The sequence below is a fragment of the Perna viridis genome, chromosome 15 (genome assembly GCF_037379345.1).
Source record: "Perna viridis isolate PV_CMFRI_1.1 ecotype Kerala chromosome 15, ASM3737934v1, whole genome shotgun sequence".
NCBI lineage: Eukaryota > Metazoa > Mollusca > Bivalvia > Mytilida > Mytilidae > Perna > Perna viridis.
In genome coordinates, this window is record NC_142459.1 from 19,042,016 (window position 1) to 19,059,824 (window position 17,809).

Below are 17,809 nucleotides of genomic sequence, written 5' to 3' on the forward strand. Positions count from 1 at the left end.
TTGTAATCAATTATAAAGGAAGATCTAAATTTTTTTAAAAATGTAAACAAGAAGTTGTCAAATTCAAAAGTATTTATATATGAAAGCCAAAAAGCACCAAGAAGCTCTGCCATGTGCAATACAAGGAATGAAGCTTTGGTGCTTTATGAATTACTAAATGTAAATACAAAAAATATATGAACACATATTTAACAACAGTTTTAAGATATTATACATTGCAATTGCAGAAAGTTGAGTCTGTAGGTATCGAAGCCTTTTCATATGACACTCGTTTAGAGGAGGAAAATAAAGAAAATAACATACAAGTTTTATTCCTTACATCTTTTTTAAGTAGCAGTTCTTATAAAAATCAGACAGGAGGTGATTAATGAATGTCAAACACCCTCTAAAGTCAGTTTTATTACGTGTTCAGAGAAACCGTTACAGATCACAGAACCAGAACATTGTTTCTTCCATGGGTTTTTCTACATCATGAGAATCACCTTACCATAGTCAGTGTCTGAATTTAATAACTTTAAAAACTTTAATACAGTTCAAATATGTTGATATTTTTTGTCGTACATGTACACACTTCGAAAGAAGCTTTAATATTCAAAGATGAGCAATTACTGATTACCAAGTCATAACCGTCCTCCTTATCCTTATATCACCAAACATATACGTTCCATTTTGAAAACATTGGTGTCTACATTAGCCAGGTTATATTAAGCTTCTCTTGTATTCAATCAATTTTTGGATATATATATACGAACGTCTCAGAATGTGACGGCTCTATTCCCTACACTGCTCCATGGGATCAAATTGATACAGGGAAGTTATGTAAACGTATAGAAAGGTCTGAAAAATTCCCAACGATGTTAGAACTGTCAAATTTGCGATGCAAATTGTTGGTCGTTCCATCCGCGGAACTCGAACTCGTACCGCTGTGACATCTATGGCAACACCGCCTGCACAAAGTCCAGCGTCCTAGACCACTCGGCCAGCTAGGCTATATAAAAATTTAGCTTTCGCTGGCTGGGTCATTCCTCCTCGTAGGATTAATCTAATTTGATCTTCTATCCTACATAATAACAACTAAATGAACTGTCCCGTACTACCATACATCGTGTACTAAGTTACAGCCCTAGATTAATCCTACGAGGGAATTTTTCAGACCTTTATATATATATAAATATATACGTTTGGTATAGCTGAATTTTATGATTTTGTATACGTGAACAGTATATTATTGTTAGTATTCATGTATCTCTGTATATGATTGATTTGTGTGATTTGTATAGGAATGAAAGTAAGTTTATCAGTTTCAGTGCTTGTACTTGTAATTTTGTATGTTACTCCTTGGCAGTATATTTGTAGTCTGTTATATCCTTATTACTCAGATATTCCTATATTTGTAATGCTGCTGATAAAAGAAAACTATTTAAAAACATGTACATCTTACTGCAATTTTCATATGCTTGATATTTTTGTATTCAAATTATCTAAGTCCCAGGTACGACGCAATTCATGAATAAATTGAATTACTTGAAGTCTTTGCGCCAGGGTGTTACTAACATTCCTGCTGATGGTTATTTGTTAAGGTTAGAATAGGCAAACCAAAATACGAGTATAGTTACCATAATTTTCAATCTTAATACTGTATTAACGCTTTATGACAACGCCATTTCGTTAAAAAGGGCCTTGTACATCATAGATACATAAATGGGCAATGACTGAATTCAATTTTATTATGTATTTTCATGTTAAGAATGGATATGCAGTATCTGTGGAATAAAGCCGACGCCTCAAATCATGTTTTGCCAACAATACTTTCATGCATTTATTACTTTAAAACAGTCTTCTTTATCTATCAAAATCAATGCCCCGAAAAAGAAATAAAAAAAGATAAATAAGGCATTATTAATATGACCTATTTTCATTTAAAAAGCATGTATTTTAGTTGATATATCATAACAAAAACATATTTAACGGTTTCTGACCAAATGAGAATATCCAATTTCCAAACCTGCAGAATAACGACTTTGACTGTGTTAAGTTTCTGAGACCAGACACATTCCTTTGCGCACGATCTGTGATATTTCACAGTTGCTCAGTTATTGTACCTTTTTTTGTCATTGCCTACAAAGTTGACTTTAAAACTCAGCATCAAATTAAGAACTAAGTTTAGATATTATTGTCACTGCTTCACTTTCAACAATTATGGAAAACCTTATAAAGAAAACGTTTGGGAATTAAAGATTTCTTGTTCTGTGGATTCTTTTTTATTCGTTTGGAACTTAATTTTGTCTTTTGTAATCACAAAATAAAGATTCCAACAAGCAATGATTTTCGTGGATGAATGTTAACCAAGATAGTTTAATATTGCGGAAGCGTGGAAGAAGTCATGTCCAGCATTCGACATTTTGTCACTCTTAATTGTTTACTTAAACGTTTTGCAATTGTTGACTAGCCCAATAAAGCCTTAGGACTACCGGAGTAAAGCCAGCGTAAAGTAACGTACAATATTCTCGGACTTTCTCTTCTTTCTATTAATAACGGATTCAAGTCTGCAACGAAATGTCTTCTAAAATAATACACAAGTAATTAAGTGAAATCACGATAATTGTTGTCGGTGAATGAATAGACTTTTAAGAATAATTTTACAAAAGGCAATGAATATAATTGTGATTGATATAAGAAGTATTTCCTTAGAATATGCAGAGCAAACATAAGCCTTAAAACAGACAATATGGGTCCACTGGTTTAATTGAAGTTCAAGGTGACTGCTAAGATAAGAAAACAAAAAGGAAAAAATATATATATACTTTACGAAAGGGGAAATGATGATCCTCCTACATCAAAAATAAAATTTAATGAAACTGTTACAAAATAGTTATACAAAATCTCATTATGCACCTTCTAGTCTAAATTTGGATCTAAATTAATTTGAATTCAAACAGTGGATGTTATGGAATAGAGGGGGTTATTCATTTTGAACATTATTCACAGTTTTCTAGTTTAAATAGGCTATAGATATCCTTATATAAAACAGAATAAGGACACAAGTCTCTTTGTACTTTTCACAAGAAATGCCGCCGATGATAACATATATGTTTACAGAGGTAGTCAAAACATCACATCACTATCATACATATCTAAATATGTTGATAAAATGTTACTTTAAGCGTAATGGAGGTAAGCCATAAAACGAAGATCTTTACCATAAAATTCCAATTTTAGTCGAAAGCATGCCATGCGTTTACCTCAATAATTACAATTTTAAAATAAATAACAAAACTATTGTTGTTTTGTAGCAAAGTACTTTTCTTATATCGAAAGATCCTGCTAAAACTGATTACTGTTTTAATGAATAATTTAAGACACCATTTTATATAAGTCCTTTGAAAATGGTTGAAATTGACTTTTATAATAATCCCAAAATAATGCTACCCATTTTATTCGTTAATCCTACTACACCACTGAATAAACCCTTATGAAACTTTTAAAAAATCTTCATTAGAATTCACATTATGCACGTCATATCTAAACCAATTTAGCATTCAATAGGTGTATGCTATGGAATGGAGGGATTGATCATAACAAAATGATGATAATAATAATAATAATAATATCCATTTTTAAACAGGCTGACATACTTAGTAACATAACTGGTCTATAATATGTTCCGCCCCGTGCAGGTCCGGGTGTGAAAAGAATAGGCCTGCAGCAGCGCTAAGCTTGTCGTAAAAGACGACTAATTAGTGCTCAGAACCCTAGCCGGGGGCTAGGGCGCTCTGCCCACAGAGCAACTTGGATGTGTGCCCCAGGTGGTGGAATGGGGTACCCCTGGCGTGTTTCATGCTGGGGCTGTCAGGCTATAATACGGAAAACCATAGTGGTGCACCGCGTTGGGAAAGATGCCACGTTCTGCGCACGTTAAAGAACCCTACTGTGGTATTCTCCCGAAGTAGGAACCATAGGGCTCCGCCACAGGAGGCTAAATTGTCCGATCCTACCCACCTATCCCTATTTCCAGTGGCAATCAAAATTTGTCGACCCCATTGTCCTTGTGTCCCATCCCTTTTTCATTTCATCATCATTTCATGTTCATTTTGGCATCACTTTCATGTTCATCGTCTGAATATAGCTGAAATATTGCTGCTCGGACGTTAAACCCCAACAAACTATAATATGTTCCCGCAATATATAAATATATACATATTATTTATACTTATATTATAAAATTGATATTAAACCAAATTAAAATTACATGATGAAAAATAATATTTATTTTGTGAGCATTGCTCTCGGTTTTCCAGTTTAAATGGGCTACCGACATCCTTATATGAAACAGGTTAAGGGCACTGGTCTCTTTGTACTTTTCACAAAAAATGTCGCCGATTATAACCTATATTTTACAGAGGTAGCCAAAACATCACATTAATATCATACTTATCTAAATATGTTAATTAAATGTTGCTTCAAAGGTAATGGAGGTAAGCCACCGATCTTTGCCATAAAATCCCAATTTTAAACCTCAATAATTACACTTAATAAGTGACAAAAAAGATAGTTGTTTTGTACAATGTTGTATCAAGGTACTTTACTTTTATGGAAAGATCCGACTAAAACTGTTGACGGTTTTCAATGCACAATTTTAAGACGCCATTTTGTATTAGCCCTTTGAAAATGGTTAAAATTGACCTTTTCAATTAACTCCAGATCACCTTCCATCAGTCAACCGATCAATGTCAGTACTATATATATATGACGAACACCAATCTACCGACCAAGACTTAGGTAGAAACCCACACCATAAAAGTAAGTCTTAATAAATATTTATTTATATGAACTTTAAACAATCAAAAGTTCAAAAGTCTGCAATTCATATTTTATATTTTAATGTGTTGTACGGTTTTTAACTCATGTGTTAAAAATCGATGAATATGGTACAATAGAAAAAAAAGGATAATTCGGAGATACTAGAACACGTCGTTAAAAAGTAATATTGATAACTAAGATTCGACATAAATGGAAAATACATTATGTACTCCAAAGATAAAGACTAGACAGGGAAAATATTGACACATGAAAGAACATGAAGTAACTAAACTAAAATGTACAAAGAAGCAACAAAAAAAAAAGAAAAAAAGAGCAACCCGGACTTTACTATAAACTTGAAACATGGACCGGGTGTACCGTTAGGGTAAGCGTTCTCTGCTTTTTTTTAGAAACACCGGTCGAGTGTCACTTCCGGGGTGATAAAAAGGAAAGGAAAACTACAATGATCCTTGATAATACACTGTAGCAACAATACCCTGTCTCATAAGCTTAGTTAGGTACAAAACGACTGCGTAGTGTCAGTAAACCCTGGAATAAAGTACGAGTTATTTGATATGACAACCCCATACGCAGCTACTGAATGGTTGGCCACACATTAAAGGAAAGTGAACAATACGGAATGAGAAGTCATTGCGTTTGTCGTTTAATTTTGTCATAAGTTTAAATAAAAGAGAAAACTAATCAAAATAGATATACCTGTCAATCTTCGGTGCATGGGCATATTCAGCCCCATTCCTTCCAGCATACAAGGTAAGCGGCCAACAGTCACAAATCGAGAATATCAATTAGTCACACATGATTAACAGGTAAATAGTCTTTTGACAAGGAGAAAACATGTACTATAAAAAAACATATTGTAACATTGCGATAGTAAGAGTAATCAAGGGAACCAAGGTTATAACGGTAATCAAAAGAATGTAATCCAGGGACAAAGACCAGACATGGAAAACAGACATACACAACAAAGAACATAAAGTAACTAAATTCATACATACAAATTAACAAAAGTAAATGAGTAAGTCCTTTTCTGGAAAATAGTTGTCTTCAAAAGTCAAAAGGTTAAAAATTACTGCGATTTTTTATGAAGAAAGTATCTTCACATTTCAACAATAAGATTGGAATTGAATTATGATATTAATATAGTTCCTGCGTGTATAAACAACACAAAAATATAATTTGAAGTTCGACAAAGTAAACGCGTAACTGGCTAAATCTCCCTTGAATCAAATGAATGTTCAATAACGTTTTCAAAGCAAAAACTATGTTTTGTTATTTTATTTGACGATGCTTTTTGTTACACTATTTTCTCTGTAGAATTTTTTCTCATTAACAGTTGCTACTTTCCGATAAATACTACATGTATATAAATGTTAGTCTTAATCACGGACTGTCTGCATTACATATTTGTCCGAAAATAATTCAAAATTCTTGTTTTCAAACATCGATCTTTCTGATTCCTTAGTGTCCCCATAACTAAATAAAAATGCGCTTAATTTTAGCCCGCTTTCGAATTCTAGTACTTAGGTGTTACATAAAGTTATGTACATTTTGTCTGAATATATATATGCAGATTATTGAGTCTGAAGACACCACGTGTGAGGTAATGCATTCAGGCGCGGATCAAAGGACGGGTGTGTAGGGCGAACGTCTCATTCCCCTAAAATTGGGAAGAATAATTTCATTTGTATGAAACTTGATTTTCACGAATTCTATATCCAAATTTATTTCTCCTTACTTCATTCGGCATTTAACCCTTACCTGGAATCCTGGATCCACCCCTCGTTTAATTTTTTTGTGAAAATTGTTTAGGTAATGGGGTTTTCATGGATGTTACATAAAAAAAACAAAAGCAAAAACGACAAAGAACTATGTAGCGAATTAGGAACTTTCGTTTTGTTGATTTTAATTTTTTTTTCCTTGTTGGTAATTCATGCTCATCGTACCGCTATATATTGTACTTTTTAGTTCCTTTCTCAATGTTACTGTTTTTCAAATGATTCCGGTAAATTTTTGATATTCATTTGCAATGAAAATCCTAGGCCATTTCCGCTCCCCTAAAACAACCCTATACAGGTGCATATCATATATATGCTGCTCGCCCAAAATGTAAGAACTTTAGTTATTTTCTCCTTGGTGACAAAAACAAAGAAGAGAGAGGGAGAAAATATAATTTTCGGAAATAGATCAAATTCTGGAGAAGTACTAACACGAACTAAATGATATATACAAGCATTAGATCACCATACTCAGACTTTATCTCGGGCGATTGTCTTCCTTCATGCAATGACTTAGTATCAAAGCAGTCTTTCGCTGAGTCTTCTTTACATAGGTATACATATATCTACAAACTTTCACGAAATACCCCTGCCAAGGGCACCAGTTTTAACCATGTTAAAACTGTGCAATGTATCTTGAGCGGGAATGACTGTAACATGCTTACATCCATTAAAAATATCACATATTACAGGATATGTACTACATGACATATAGTCCATGACTATTATTAATCAATTGCTGACATATAAATTGGTACTTATTACTGTTTCATGTGGTTCCACACATTGCCTTTATAATGTATGAATGATGCGTAGCGTTAGCAAATATTTTGCAAGGAAATTACAATTCACATTTTAAAATTCAAAATACATTTAATTTATTTTTTTAATCTGTTTATATAATAAAATATAAGATACAAAACTATAAGAAAAATAAATAAAGGTAAGAAATAATGGGCGACAATTAACACTTTTCAAGTTTCCTCCCCTTCCATATATAGTTCTAGCGATACGTATTTCTTCGTAACTGAAGGAACGGTACGTATGAAGTTATAACTCGATTTTCACTCTTATAAATCAGAGACCCAGTTTGATAAGGCATTACTTTTATTTTTATATAATTTCAATGAAATCGAAATGAGTGAAACCTAAGTTTGAGCAATATTTCTACTGTAATTGTAGGCATTCCACATAACAAAACAGATGATCCCTATAGGTACGTCCGTTCGTGTTCGTCAATTTAATGAAAATCTCTAATGCGGCGTGAATATACCAGTGGTGATTATTTTTGCATGCTATTGTCATAATTAATTAATCAGAACTCATATCAGAACAAATAACAATTTACAAAAACAATTATTACTAATTGTGTCAAAGGAAACTGAGTATTTTTCAACCAAGGACTGACATTTAAAACAGAATTTGGTAAGAGACCTTTTTTCTCATGCTACTAATTCCGTAGTCTGTTACGCAGATATATATGGCGTTCAAGAAAATCAGAGTATTTAGTACTTGCTCATATATCTCTTTTAGGAAAGATGTGGCTGCACATGAGAGTTTTGTTGTTTTCTTCATCGGTAACTATTGCATCTGGTAAGTAAAACCTCTCTTCATAATTCCAATTTGCAGAACCGAATTTTTATCATTCTTGAAATACAGAGAAAATTGTCTACATCAAATCCCTATTTTGACTTAATTTTATTTGTTCAGTGCAGACAGTTTTTCGGTTGACAAACTACATTGATGTAAAGTTACTTTTTTAATATTTGGTTTCACTAATATATATTTTCCAGGATGATCTACAAATGAGACAATTCAAGTATAAGAGAACACAATATTGGTTGAATTATTTATCTAAGTTATTTTTTTAGCTCACCCGGCCGTCGTCGTTAACAATTTTTCATAACTCTTGTCCTCTTAAACTACTTGACCAATTTCAACCAAATTTGGTATGAATGTTTCCTGGGGTATCATGCATAGAACTGATATGGAGATTTTTCATCCGTCGATAAATATGGCCGCCGTTACCAAAAATAGAACATAGGGGTCAGACAGTAGTTTTTTTGCATATATCTGCAATACCGATAGGTATAACCAAATTCTTTCAATAGCTGAAATGATCCTTATTTTCAGGACTACAAAAGTCTTCGGGCATAACGCCTTCTTATAAGAGTTATTGCCCTTGACAGGGGAAAATTACACTTTTTTACAGTTTTCAGCCAATGTCTTGAAAACTGTGGTAGATTTAGACTTTCATTCACTGAAATGATCCTGATGATGAGTCCTATCAAAGTTTTCCTGCTCGATAATTCGTGGTTTTAAATAGAATCTAGAAGTTGTCAATATGTTTTATATTTTGTTTAAATATACAAGTAAGTAATATCAAGTGTGAATTAGCAGTAACTTTAATACCAAGCCATGTAGCGGTGTTCTTTCGTCTCTCCGTCTTCGTTTGTTTCTATAAATTACATCGAGAACGGAGATACAACTTTCTCAAAACCTCGCACAATTGTTGTGTACGAGGAAAAAAACTGGTTGTCAAAATTGTGTTCGTACAAACGAAAGTGTTACTTACTCACCGTGTAAACAAAGGTATTGGAGTGCTTTGTATTTCATTGAACACTGCTAGCTACTTTATGTTCAAGTCTGACTTTTGTACAACAAACCTGAATATGATGAATATCACATGAAATACGCAAATGTAGATGATTATTCAATCTGAATCATGTTAACGCCTTATGTTTCATATATAAGTTATGTGGTTTTTCCCTGAAGCATTACTCGTTGTATAATACAGAATGTAGATTGTTCTTTTTTATCAGCTATATTGCAATGTGGAGATGATGAAGTCGCGTGTCCTTTGCCACAAAATGCTCCTCCTAATGCAGGCAGATGTATCGACGAAGATGATTGGTGCAATGCCAAGCCACATGACTGTCCCGGAAACAAGGACGAAACAGATTGTAGTGGTAGTGTATTTAAGGGATCAAACCCTATTTTTGGCATTTTTGTACAGTATGAAACCATAATTTGAAGGTGCAAAGGCTTGGTTAACTTGTTACCGCTTGAAACATTCAGGTTATTCAATTCCATATTTTTACGACACTGTTTTGCACAATGTGTCTTCATCATATGTAGATGAATTTTACTTTCTCGAGTTCCTGAGTATATCTTGAATCACGTTTTACTGGCGAATTGTACTACTTATTTCTGTGAGTACATTATATTTGCTTTGAGTTGAGTGCAATATTTTGATATTATTTTTATGCCTTTTTACAATGTATGCACCATATTGACTTACTTAAGGAGATAAACCTAGGGTAAGGAACACAATTCTTACAATTCATTGGAACGTTTGTATTCAGCATTTTACATCAATCTCATGTAATCATCAAAGTAACTTGGATTGATTTCATTCTGCTTCAAATGAAAGCTTTATAGGCTTTAGTGAAATTGAATATGATACAAACATATTACTGATTTCAAGAGTTTTGTTCCTTACCCTAGGTCTACCTCCTTAATTTTCTCTACTTCTTTATTAAGGATTTAGTACTATAAAGTGTTTAGAGTAATATATATGGACAATATATATTATGTTCAAGTGTATTCAAGTACAATGCTGTGTTGTGATATTTTCACCTTTATTCTTATAAGCTGATGACTGTCAAGATGGGCTTTTCCATTGTGATACAAAATGTATTAGAAACGCCTGGCGATGTGACAAAGAGAATGATTGTGCTGATAAAACAGACGAAAAGGATTGTACAAGTATGAAAGGATTTCAATATAGTGTACAATTTCATTATTTGGAAAAAAATCTTTCGGATTATCTCCTAAGAAATAATAATTGGACTGGATAAGTATGCATTTCATCATATTGACCCATAATGCAACTTAATAACAAAAATAACAATGTGTACAGATTGCCACTTGAAATATAGAAAAATCTAATTCCATCATCGAGAAGTTCTATCATGTGCAATACCAAAAATAAAGCATCCGCGTTTTACGAGTATTGAATGTCGTGATATTACAAATTTTGTTAAATAATTAGCAATATAATTCGGGTCTGGCAAGTCAACCTGGCTGATGAATAACTTGATGTATTTTCCTTTATCGGTGGTGTGGTCCCAGTTACAAAAATAAAAATGATGTTTGGCTAGGTTACCTCAGATTCGATTTCAATGAGAATGTTTAAAAGGACGCAAACAGACGTTGACGTTTCAGCATATCATGGACTAGACAAAATCCTATGCTAATCATAAATATAATTATACAAATTGGTCTATTTTTCAAAGTTATCGTTTTTTGTCCTGGCGTCGGTTTCACAAAAAGTCGTAAGTGTGAAATTGATCGTAAATCATGACGTCACAATGCTATTTTAGTTTATGACGTCATTACTTACCATCAATTTTACACTTACGACTTTTTGTGAAATCGATACCTGAAGTCTTATGCGTTTGCTACAAGATGACGTGGTACTCAAAATAATTATACATATCAAATAAACCTCTGCCCCATAGATGAAAAATGCTAAATTTCAGTTTTAACGGAGACAAAAATCGGGGAACGTGTTCAGAATTACAAAATAATACCAATCATATATATTACAAATTTCAATATGCTATACAAAGACATGTGTTTCAAAACTGTGAAAGCACATGTTTAGAGGTCTAATCACCTAAAAGATATCTAAATCTATATCTAAACGATAAATTTTAATTGTAAACATGTTCGACAGCATAGATATACTTTTTTGACTTTTAGATTTTTACTTTCTTATAATATGAATACTGATAAAAAATTAACTAAAATTATTTATTGAAAATTATGTTATTACTCCCAGATGTTGACAGTTGTGGAGACAAATTGTATTACTGTTCAGCTGACCGAAAGTGTATACCAGAAGAGTGGAGATGTGATGGGCTTTATGACTGTAGTGACAATGCCGACGAACAAGGGTGTACAGGTAACCTAACAAAATTATTACAGAGTTCTACATGTAATTGATGACCTGGAACAACCTATTCGATATGCTGTATATGTTTTATAGCGTAACTTTTTATCAGTAGCATTGGAACAAAATAATTAGACAGTTCAAGACACAAATGTAAATTGTATACAAAGAACACTCAAAGTTAAAAAATACAGAAAACATATGTCAAATTCCGATAACTCCCAATAGAGTGTGTCACAGGAGCTACATTATTTTAGTCCCACGTTTATTACAAATAATGAGCCTCAGTGTTCAATGGGTTTCGAAGTTTGTTCTAACTTTTACAGTGACAGAGCTAGCAGCTAGTGTTTTTGTAAGGGTATCTTATTCAACATTTTAGCTGAAGTATGCAAGGAGACAGAAAGATGGTTTTGTAAAGAAGACGAAATATGTATACCTGAAAAGTGGCGATGTGACAACATTTATGACTGTCCAAAAGCAAATGAAGATGAATCACAGTGTACAGGTACGGTCTTTTAAAGGGTAATAATGAAATCACCGACTTGATTAACTCTATGCAATAGTCAAAAGGAATAGTAAAAAAACAAAATATAAAATGGCAATACCCCGGTCTTGATCATGTTGATATGAAGAGATAGAAGGAGAGAGATAAGAATTATAGTATACCGGGAAATTGTAGCGCGATGCTTATTTTGGCTATATTTGCAAAATTCGATGAATCGCAAAAAGAAAGAAACGCCGAGTATAAGTCTAGATATTTCACTGTAATCTCCCGCAAACAATTTCTGTGGAAACGAAAATAAAAGGCCGCGAAAATTTAATACCCATACATATATAGAGCATATCGCCAGATTTACTGGCTGTACGATAGTTTTGATCTTTTAATCTAAAAAGAGTCTTGGCATGAAAACTTGGCGCGGAAATGATAAAAACGGATATGCCCAGGACATCTGTAAAGATAAACAAGAAGGACATATTTATGGCTTCTTTTAACATTGTCATTATCTTCATATAGAACAAGTTTGTGAAGAAACTGACAGGTTTTTCTGTCCAAAGGAGGAAAAGTGTATCTCCGAGCATAGGCGATGCAACTATGTTTTGGATTGCGATGATGGAGCTGATGAGAAAAAATGCGAAGGTAATGTTTGTATGAGTTGGAGTTGAGTGTTGACCGATTGATGTCACTAAACTTCAAAAGAAAAGTTACGAAAAAAAACATTTCTTAACATAAATCAATTTTTTATAGTATTTACCAACTCTTGGAAATAACTTTTTCAGATCAATTTTATCTCAACAAAACAAAAACTATCCGAATAAGGCTTACTGTTATTTCATTATTAAATATTGTTTTTCTTTTCTGTATGATTACGTATAGGAAGAGCCATTTGAAGATTCAGTTTGATATTTGAGTCATTAACATCATGCCAATATGAATATCTTAAGGTGTCAATTGACCATCCCTAACACATGCTTCCCTATCAAGAACCTTTAAACAGGTGGGATTTACCTAGCTTTGTTATGTTGCCTGACAACGTGGGTTTTTGTGTACATTTAGATCAGATAATCAAAAGTTTGTTTCAACACTCTAACAGATATAATTAAATCAAATATAATTAAATATATAGATATAATAAAATCTCAATCTAAATTTCATTAAAATACTGAAAATATTTGCGTATGCACTATAAAAAGCAAATGAAGTTGAAAAAGTTTTATACATCACAAACTTACTATACATTATTAAATATTCATAGATTTTTTTATGAACACAGGAAAATGTGACGGTTCAGTGGGAAATTGAATTCAATATACTTCATTATAATTTGTATATATAATGCTGAGATGATCGGTTACGTTTTCCATTCCTAGCGGTAAATAATGGCAACAAACCATTTACAGGAACGCAAGGAAAAAAAATCAAATAAAAAATAGCAATAACCATTATCTACGTAAATTTATTAGAAAAATAATCAAAATATGTATAATTCATTTTTGTATCTGTTTATCTTAAGAATTCGCCTTTGGTATGATAGTATACAATGTGCATGTTTTGTATGCTGTATTTTTAATATAGGTTGCAAATTTTGAATATCATTTATAGCTGAAAATTGCCGGAAGGAATATTACCATTGTCCTAAATCAATGAAGTGTATTCCTAAGTACTATGTATGTGACGGCTATCAGGATTGTTTCGATGTTTTTGCCCCCGCCGACCAACCTGGTGATTATAGTGATGAGGAGGGTTGCACAAGTAAGTAGCGTAATTCTAGGGGTTGTCAATTGCTATGTATAACACATGCAGGTACTCGTAAAATAGACTCAGTTAAGAGTTATATTAAGTAGCTGTCTTTGTAAGAATCATGCAAAATCTGAAAAATATGATACACTCCAAAAAAGGCTTATTATTTTTATTTTGGTAACTAAGTTGTTTTATGGGTATATATTATGAAATGTGTAATTATTCATTCAAATCTGCCTGCTCTAAGGAGATAATCAACATTTAAAATCCAATTCTACTGTATTTGAGTGTCATTTACAGAGTTATCTCCCTTACTTTTGAATTCTACGGTGCATTCTATATAATTTGTATCTCCTATGAGCACGGGTTATATGAAAAACCAAATGTTAATTTCTGTTTACTAAAGCATTTTAAACAAGATATCAAAAATAAAAATATGTAGGCCTTCCAACCATGTATCACATTTTGCATGATTCTTAGCTGGAGTGCTACTTAACTATTAAACTCGTTTTGTAATTTTAGAGTGTTTATACTGCTTATGCTTATGTTGTTTTTGTGTATTTTGTTTCCTTATTTTCAGTTATAATATATGTAGATGTAGTTTATCAGTTTGCTTATTGCTGCTTCGGTGTTGCATCCCAATAATCAATCAATCAATCAATCAATCAGTTAACTATATGGTCTATGTTGACCGTCTTGGTTAGGTCATATACTTGAATATTTTATGTATCTGAATTGTACTTTTTTACTTATTATTTCATTATCCAACAAAGTACTGCTCTAACTTTATTTCAATAAAATTTTATTTTACAAGGTATATTCATCATTCTTTGTTTTATTCGATTCTGTTTTGTCTACATATTAGAAACTATGAATAAATTATTTTATAGATAATTCAGTTCATTTTATTTACAGAGTGCAAGTTAGCAGCATTCAAATGTCCAAACCAAGATAAATGCATTTGGCATGCACATATTTGCGACGGAGACCCTGACTGTGAGAAAGGTGAAGAGGACTATGGATGTAGTAAGTTGTTTTAACTCGTTATATACTATTGGCAATTGCATGGAATTACTGAACTGGTTAAGTTTAAATTCACTAACTGTAGACACAGTTACAGAGAATTTTTTTTCAGTGAACAAATTTATGTATTTGTAAATAAGGTGTATGGTATGTAAAGCTTAATAAATACATGGTTATCAGAAGGATTGACATAAACATTTGTTTAAAACCAAAAACATAGATTTTTGTTTCTAAAAATACAAATCCCAGGAGGATCTAAATCTTAGGAAGACTTTATAAAATGTTGCTTTGTGTTATGCATTTAAATTTTGAAGTTGTTTTCCAATGAAGAATCCTTATTATTAAATCAGCTAAGAATCTCAAAACGATCTAATGTTCAGACTTTCTCCTAAAATAAAGATTTATTTATTTAGAAAAAAACTTAGAAAATGATCTATCGTTGTGTTCAAATGACACGTCCAAAACTGCCTCTTTACAGCTACTACATAAATCAACAATACACAACTAAAACAAAAACTGCGAGCGAAGCTTATTTGATGAAAGCCAATGCTTCCACCCCGGAACCATTAAAATTCATTCAGATGGAAAACAAAATTGGTGCTGCACAATGACATCATGTAGTGAATAATTTGTGAAAGTTTTATCAAATTTCATTAAGTGATTTAAGGGGAGTTGTGAATTAGAACAGGAGATGGACGACCATAAGTACGGACGGACGGACAGCATGATCACGATATATCTTCCTCTTTTCAAACGAGAGAATGGAAAAAATAGGAAATGAAAGGTATTTTGATCAATCCTAATGTTTTTTTCTTTTCGTCAAGCATTTTTTTGCCATGGAATATTTTTTTATAAACTGTTATTGTATAAAATAATGTGCACCTGTACCAATGTCAACAAAAAAATTACAGCTTGTAATGACAGCACCCAGTTTGAATGTTACGACTCTCAATGTGTGGACGGAAATGATGTTTGTGATGGTACATGCGACTGTGCAGACGGAAGTGATGAGAATGGTCCCGCGTGTCCTAATTCTGCACAATGCGGTATGTATGCACATGCATCTAAATACATTATCTATATTATATTAGAAAGACAAATTATTTTAATCTGAAAATAAGATCAATTAGAACAAATAATTTCTATTTTTGCAAAGCTGAGGCAGTTTATTATTTTTAACAATAGAAAAGTGACAACCTCTAACCAAAATGGGTCAGTCGTTACGTTTTAATAAATATATTCAGATAATTTGTGTATGTGGCAATATAACACAATCTAATGCAAATATCGGCTCATATACATGTCACTACCAAAGCATCAAAACAGAATACACCAAGGTCCAAAAACCAAACCGCGGTAACAGGAAACAAAGAAGACCCACATTATTGTACAAAACAGAATAAAATATAATTACATAAAAAAAAACTGACTGAGCTCAATCAACATGTAATTTACACGAAAAATATTTGCCTATTGCAAGGACTTTTCGACAGATCAACAATTTTACAATCTTTGCCTTTGCGTTAACAGTTGCAACATATGTTTTTAAAGTAAAAAAAAAACAACAATTCTTTAGCGTAAATTTGCCGTATATGTTATGGTTATTTTCTACACTGATAATTACAGCGATTCATTGTGTATTTTACTGTATAGGTAGTTCTCTACCTACTAGGAAGAGGATATCTAATTTGAATAATGCCAAACCTGTAAAGATAATACGTAAAAAATCGAATAAAAAACCTACACGGAACGACAGATTCAAACCAAGTTTGAGAACAAATTCTGAGGCGCAAAGACGATTCAGTAAAGACAGGACGGCAACTAAAAATGAAAACAAGGAATCTTTGAGAAGGAGAACTCAAGAAAAAATCGATGAATATCGTAGAGATCACGGACCCCGAACTCGGGCCAAAGTAGGAAATCCTACCTACCAAAACAAACTGACGAAAACAAGATCTCCTGAAGTAAGACAACTACAGGCACTGTTATCTGCAATTCGCAAAAATCTGAATAAGTAAAAGATCCAGGGCTCTTATAGTACCTGCCTGAGAACTATTAATTTATATTCGTTTATCATTTAGTTAATGATCTTTTTTACATTTAAAACAATTATCAGATACTCCGATCTTGTTTAGTTCTAATGAGACCTAATTTGTGTATAACCGTTTATGCATATCATCATTTGACAATTTATGCGTCCTGCCCTGGATGTTAACTCTAAAGTCCCATTCCTATTTGTATATTTATGTAGCGTAATACCTGCTATAATATAGTGTATACTTTTTGTTCTTTCTTTATTTATTAAATGCCTTAAACACTGAGATTGTACATCATGTGGTCATTTGCATTCAAATAACAGTGGAGTTCTGGTGATGATTTGTTTTAGTGGTATCGTTACTCTTGTGTGAATAATGTTTGACACGTGTCGAGGAGCGGCATTATTGTTGTTTGTGATTATTACCGGTTTTCTTTTGTGTTTGATTTTTTTCCCTTGTCTTCATTTTTTTTCTGTGTATTCTAATGTAATCGGTTCCTTACATTGAGTTTGTAGATCGTCTTTGCTTTATGTTCACGTGTAGGGCGTATTTTGGATTTTGACGTATTTGAATCATTCCACTGCCAACGCGTCAGTATGTTTTGCAGGGATTCTTGCTTGGTGTCTTCATGGGTTTTTTTTCTGTGTAACGGAGAGGGAAAAGGGTAAGGAATTCCAATTGGTATAATTTGTGTGCTTTTATATTGTTGTCAAAGTCGTCTTTTTGCCTTAGCTAAGTTAAGAATAAAACCAGTGTTTTTTTTTTTCCACGCTTCACATTCAACAATGTGGTAAACTAAAAAAAACAAAGGAAGAATAGTAAGGACAAGTGAGAGTTGACGGTTTTCCTATTTCTTATCGGTGAATGGGTAGATGATTAATGGTAAATTTACAAAAGGCAATAAATACATTTTCTGATATGTGTCATTGGTATAAAATTTGTGTCTTTAGAACATGCA

The 17,809-nt window shown here is 32.6% G+C and overlaps 1 protein-coding gene across 1 annotated transcript; it reads left to right on the forward strand.

Moving 5' to 3' along the window:
- The first annotated feature begins 4,692 nt into the window (after positions 1–4,692).
- Positions 4,693–17,574, forward strand: LOC148597338 (uncharacterized). The gene is made up of 11 exons (XM_088563442.1): positions 4,693–4,800; positions 8,130–8,189; positions 9,419–9,565; positions 10,251–10,364; positions 11,443–11,565; positions 11,933–12,058; positions 12,569–12,691; positions 13,655–13,804; positions 14,708–14,818; positions 15,727–15,861; positions 16,469–17,574. The coding sequence occupies exons 1-11, from the start codon at positions 4,728–4,730 to the stop codon at positions 16,831–16,833; spliced, it is 1,527 nt and encodes a 508-aa protein (XP_088419568.1). The 5' UTR covers positions 4,693–4,727; the 3' UTR covers positions 16,834–17,574.
- Positions 17,575–17,809: the final 235 nt, after the last annotated feature.

Excerpts from the sequence above, each read along its gene's own strand:
- LOC148597338 (XM_088563442.1), top strand. The coding sequence starts at position 4,728 with ATGTCAGTACTATATATATATGACGAACACCAATCTACCGACCAAGAC. Across the intron at positions 13,805-14,707 it reads TGATGAGGAGGGTTGCACAA|AGTGCAAGTTAGCAGCATTC; the intron begins GTAAGTAGCGTA and ends TTTTATTTACAG. Across the intron at positions 14,819-15,726 it reads TGAAGAGGACTATGGATGTA|CTTGTAATGACAGCACCCAG; the intron begins GTAAGTTGTTTT and ends AAAAAATTACAG.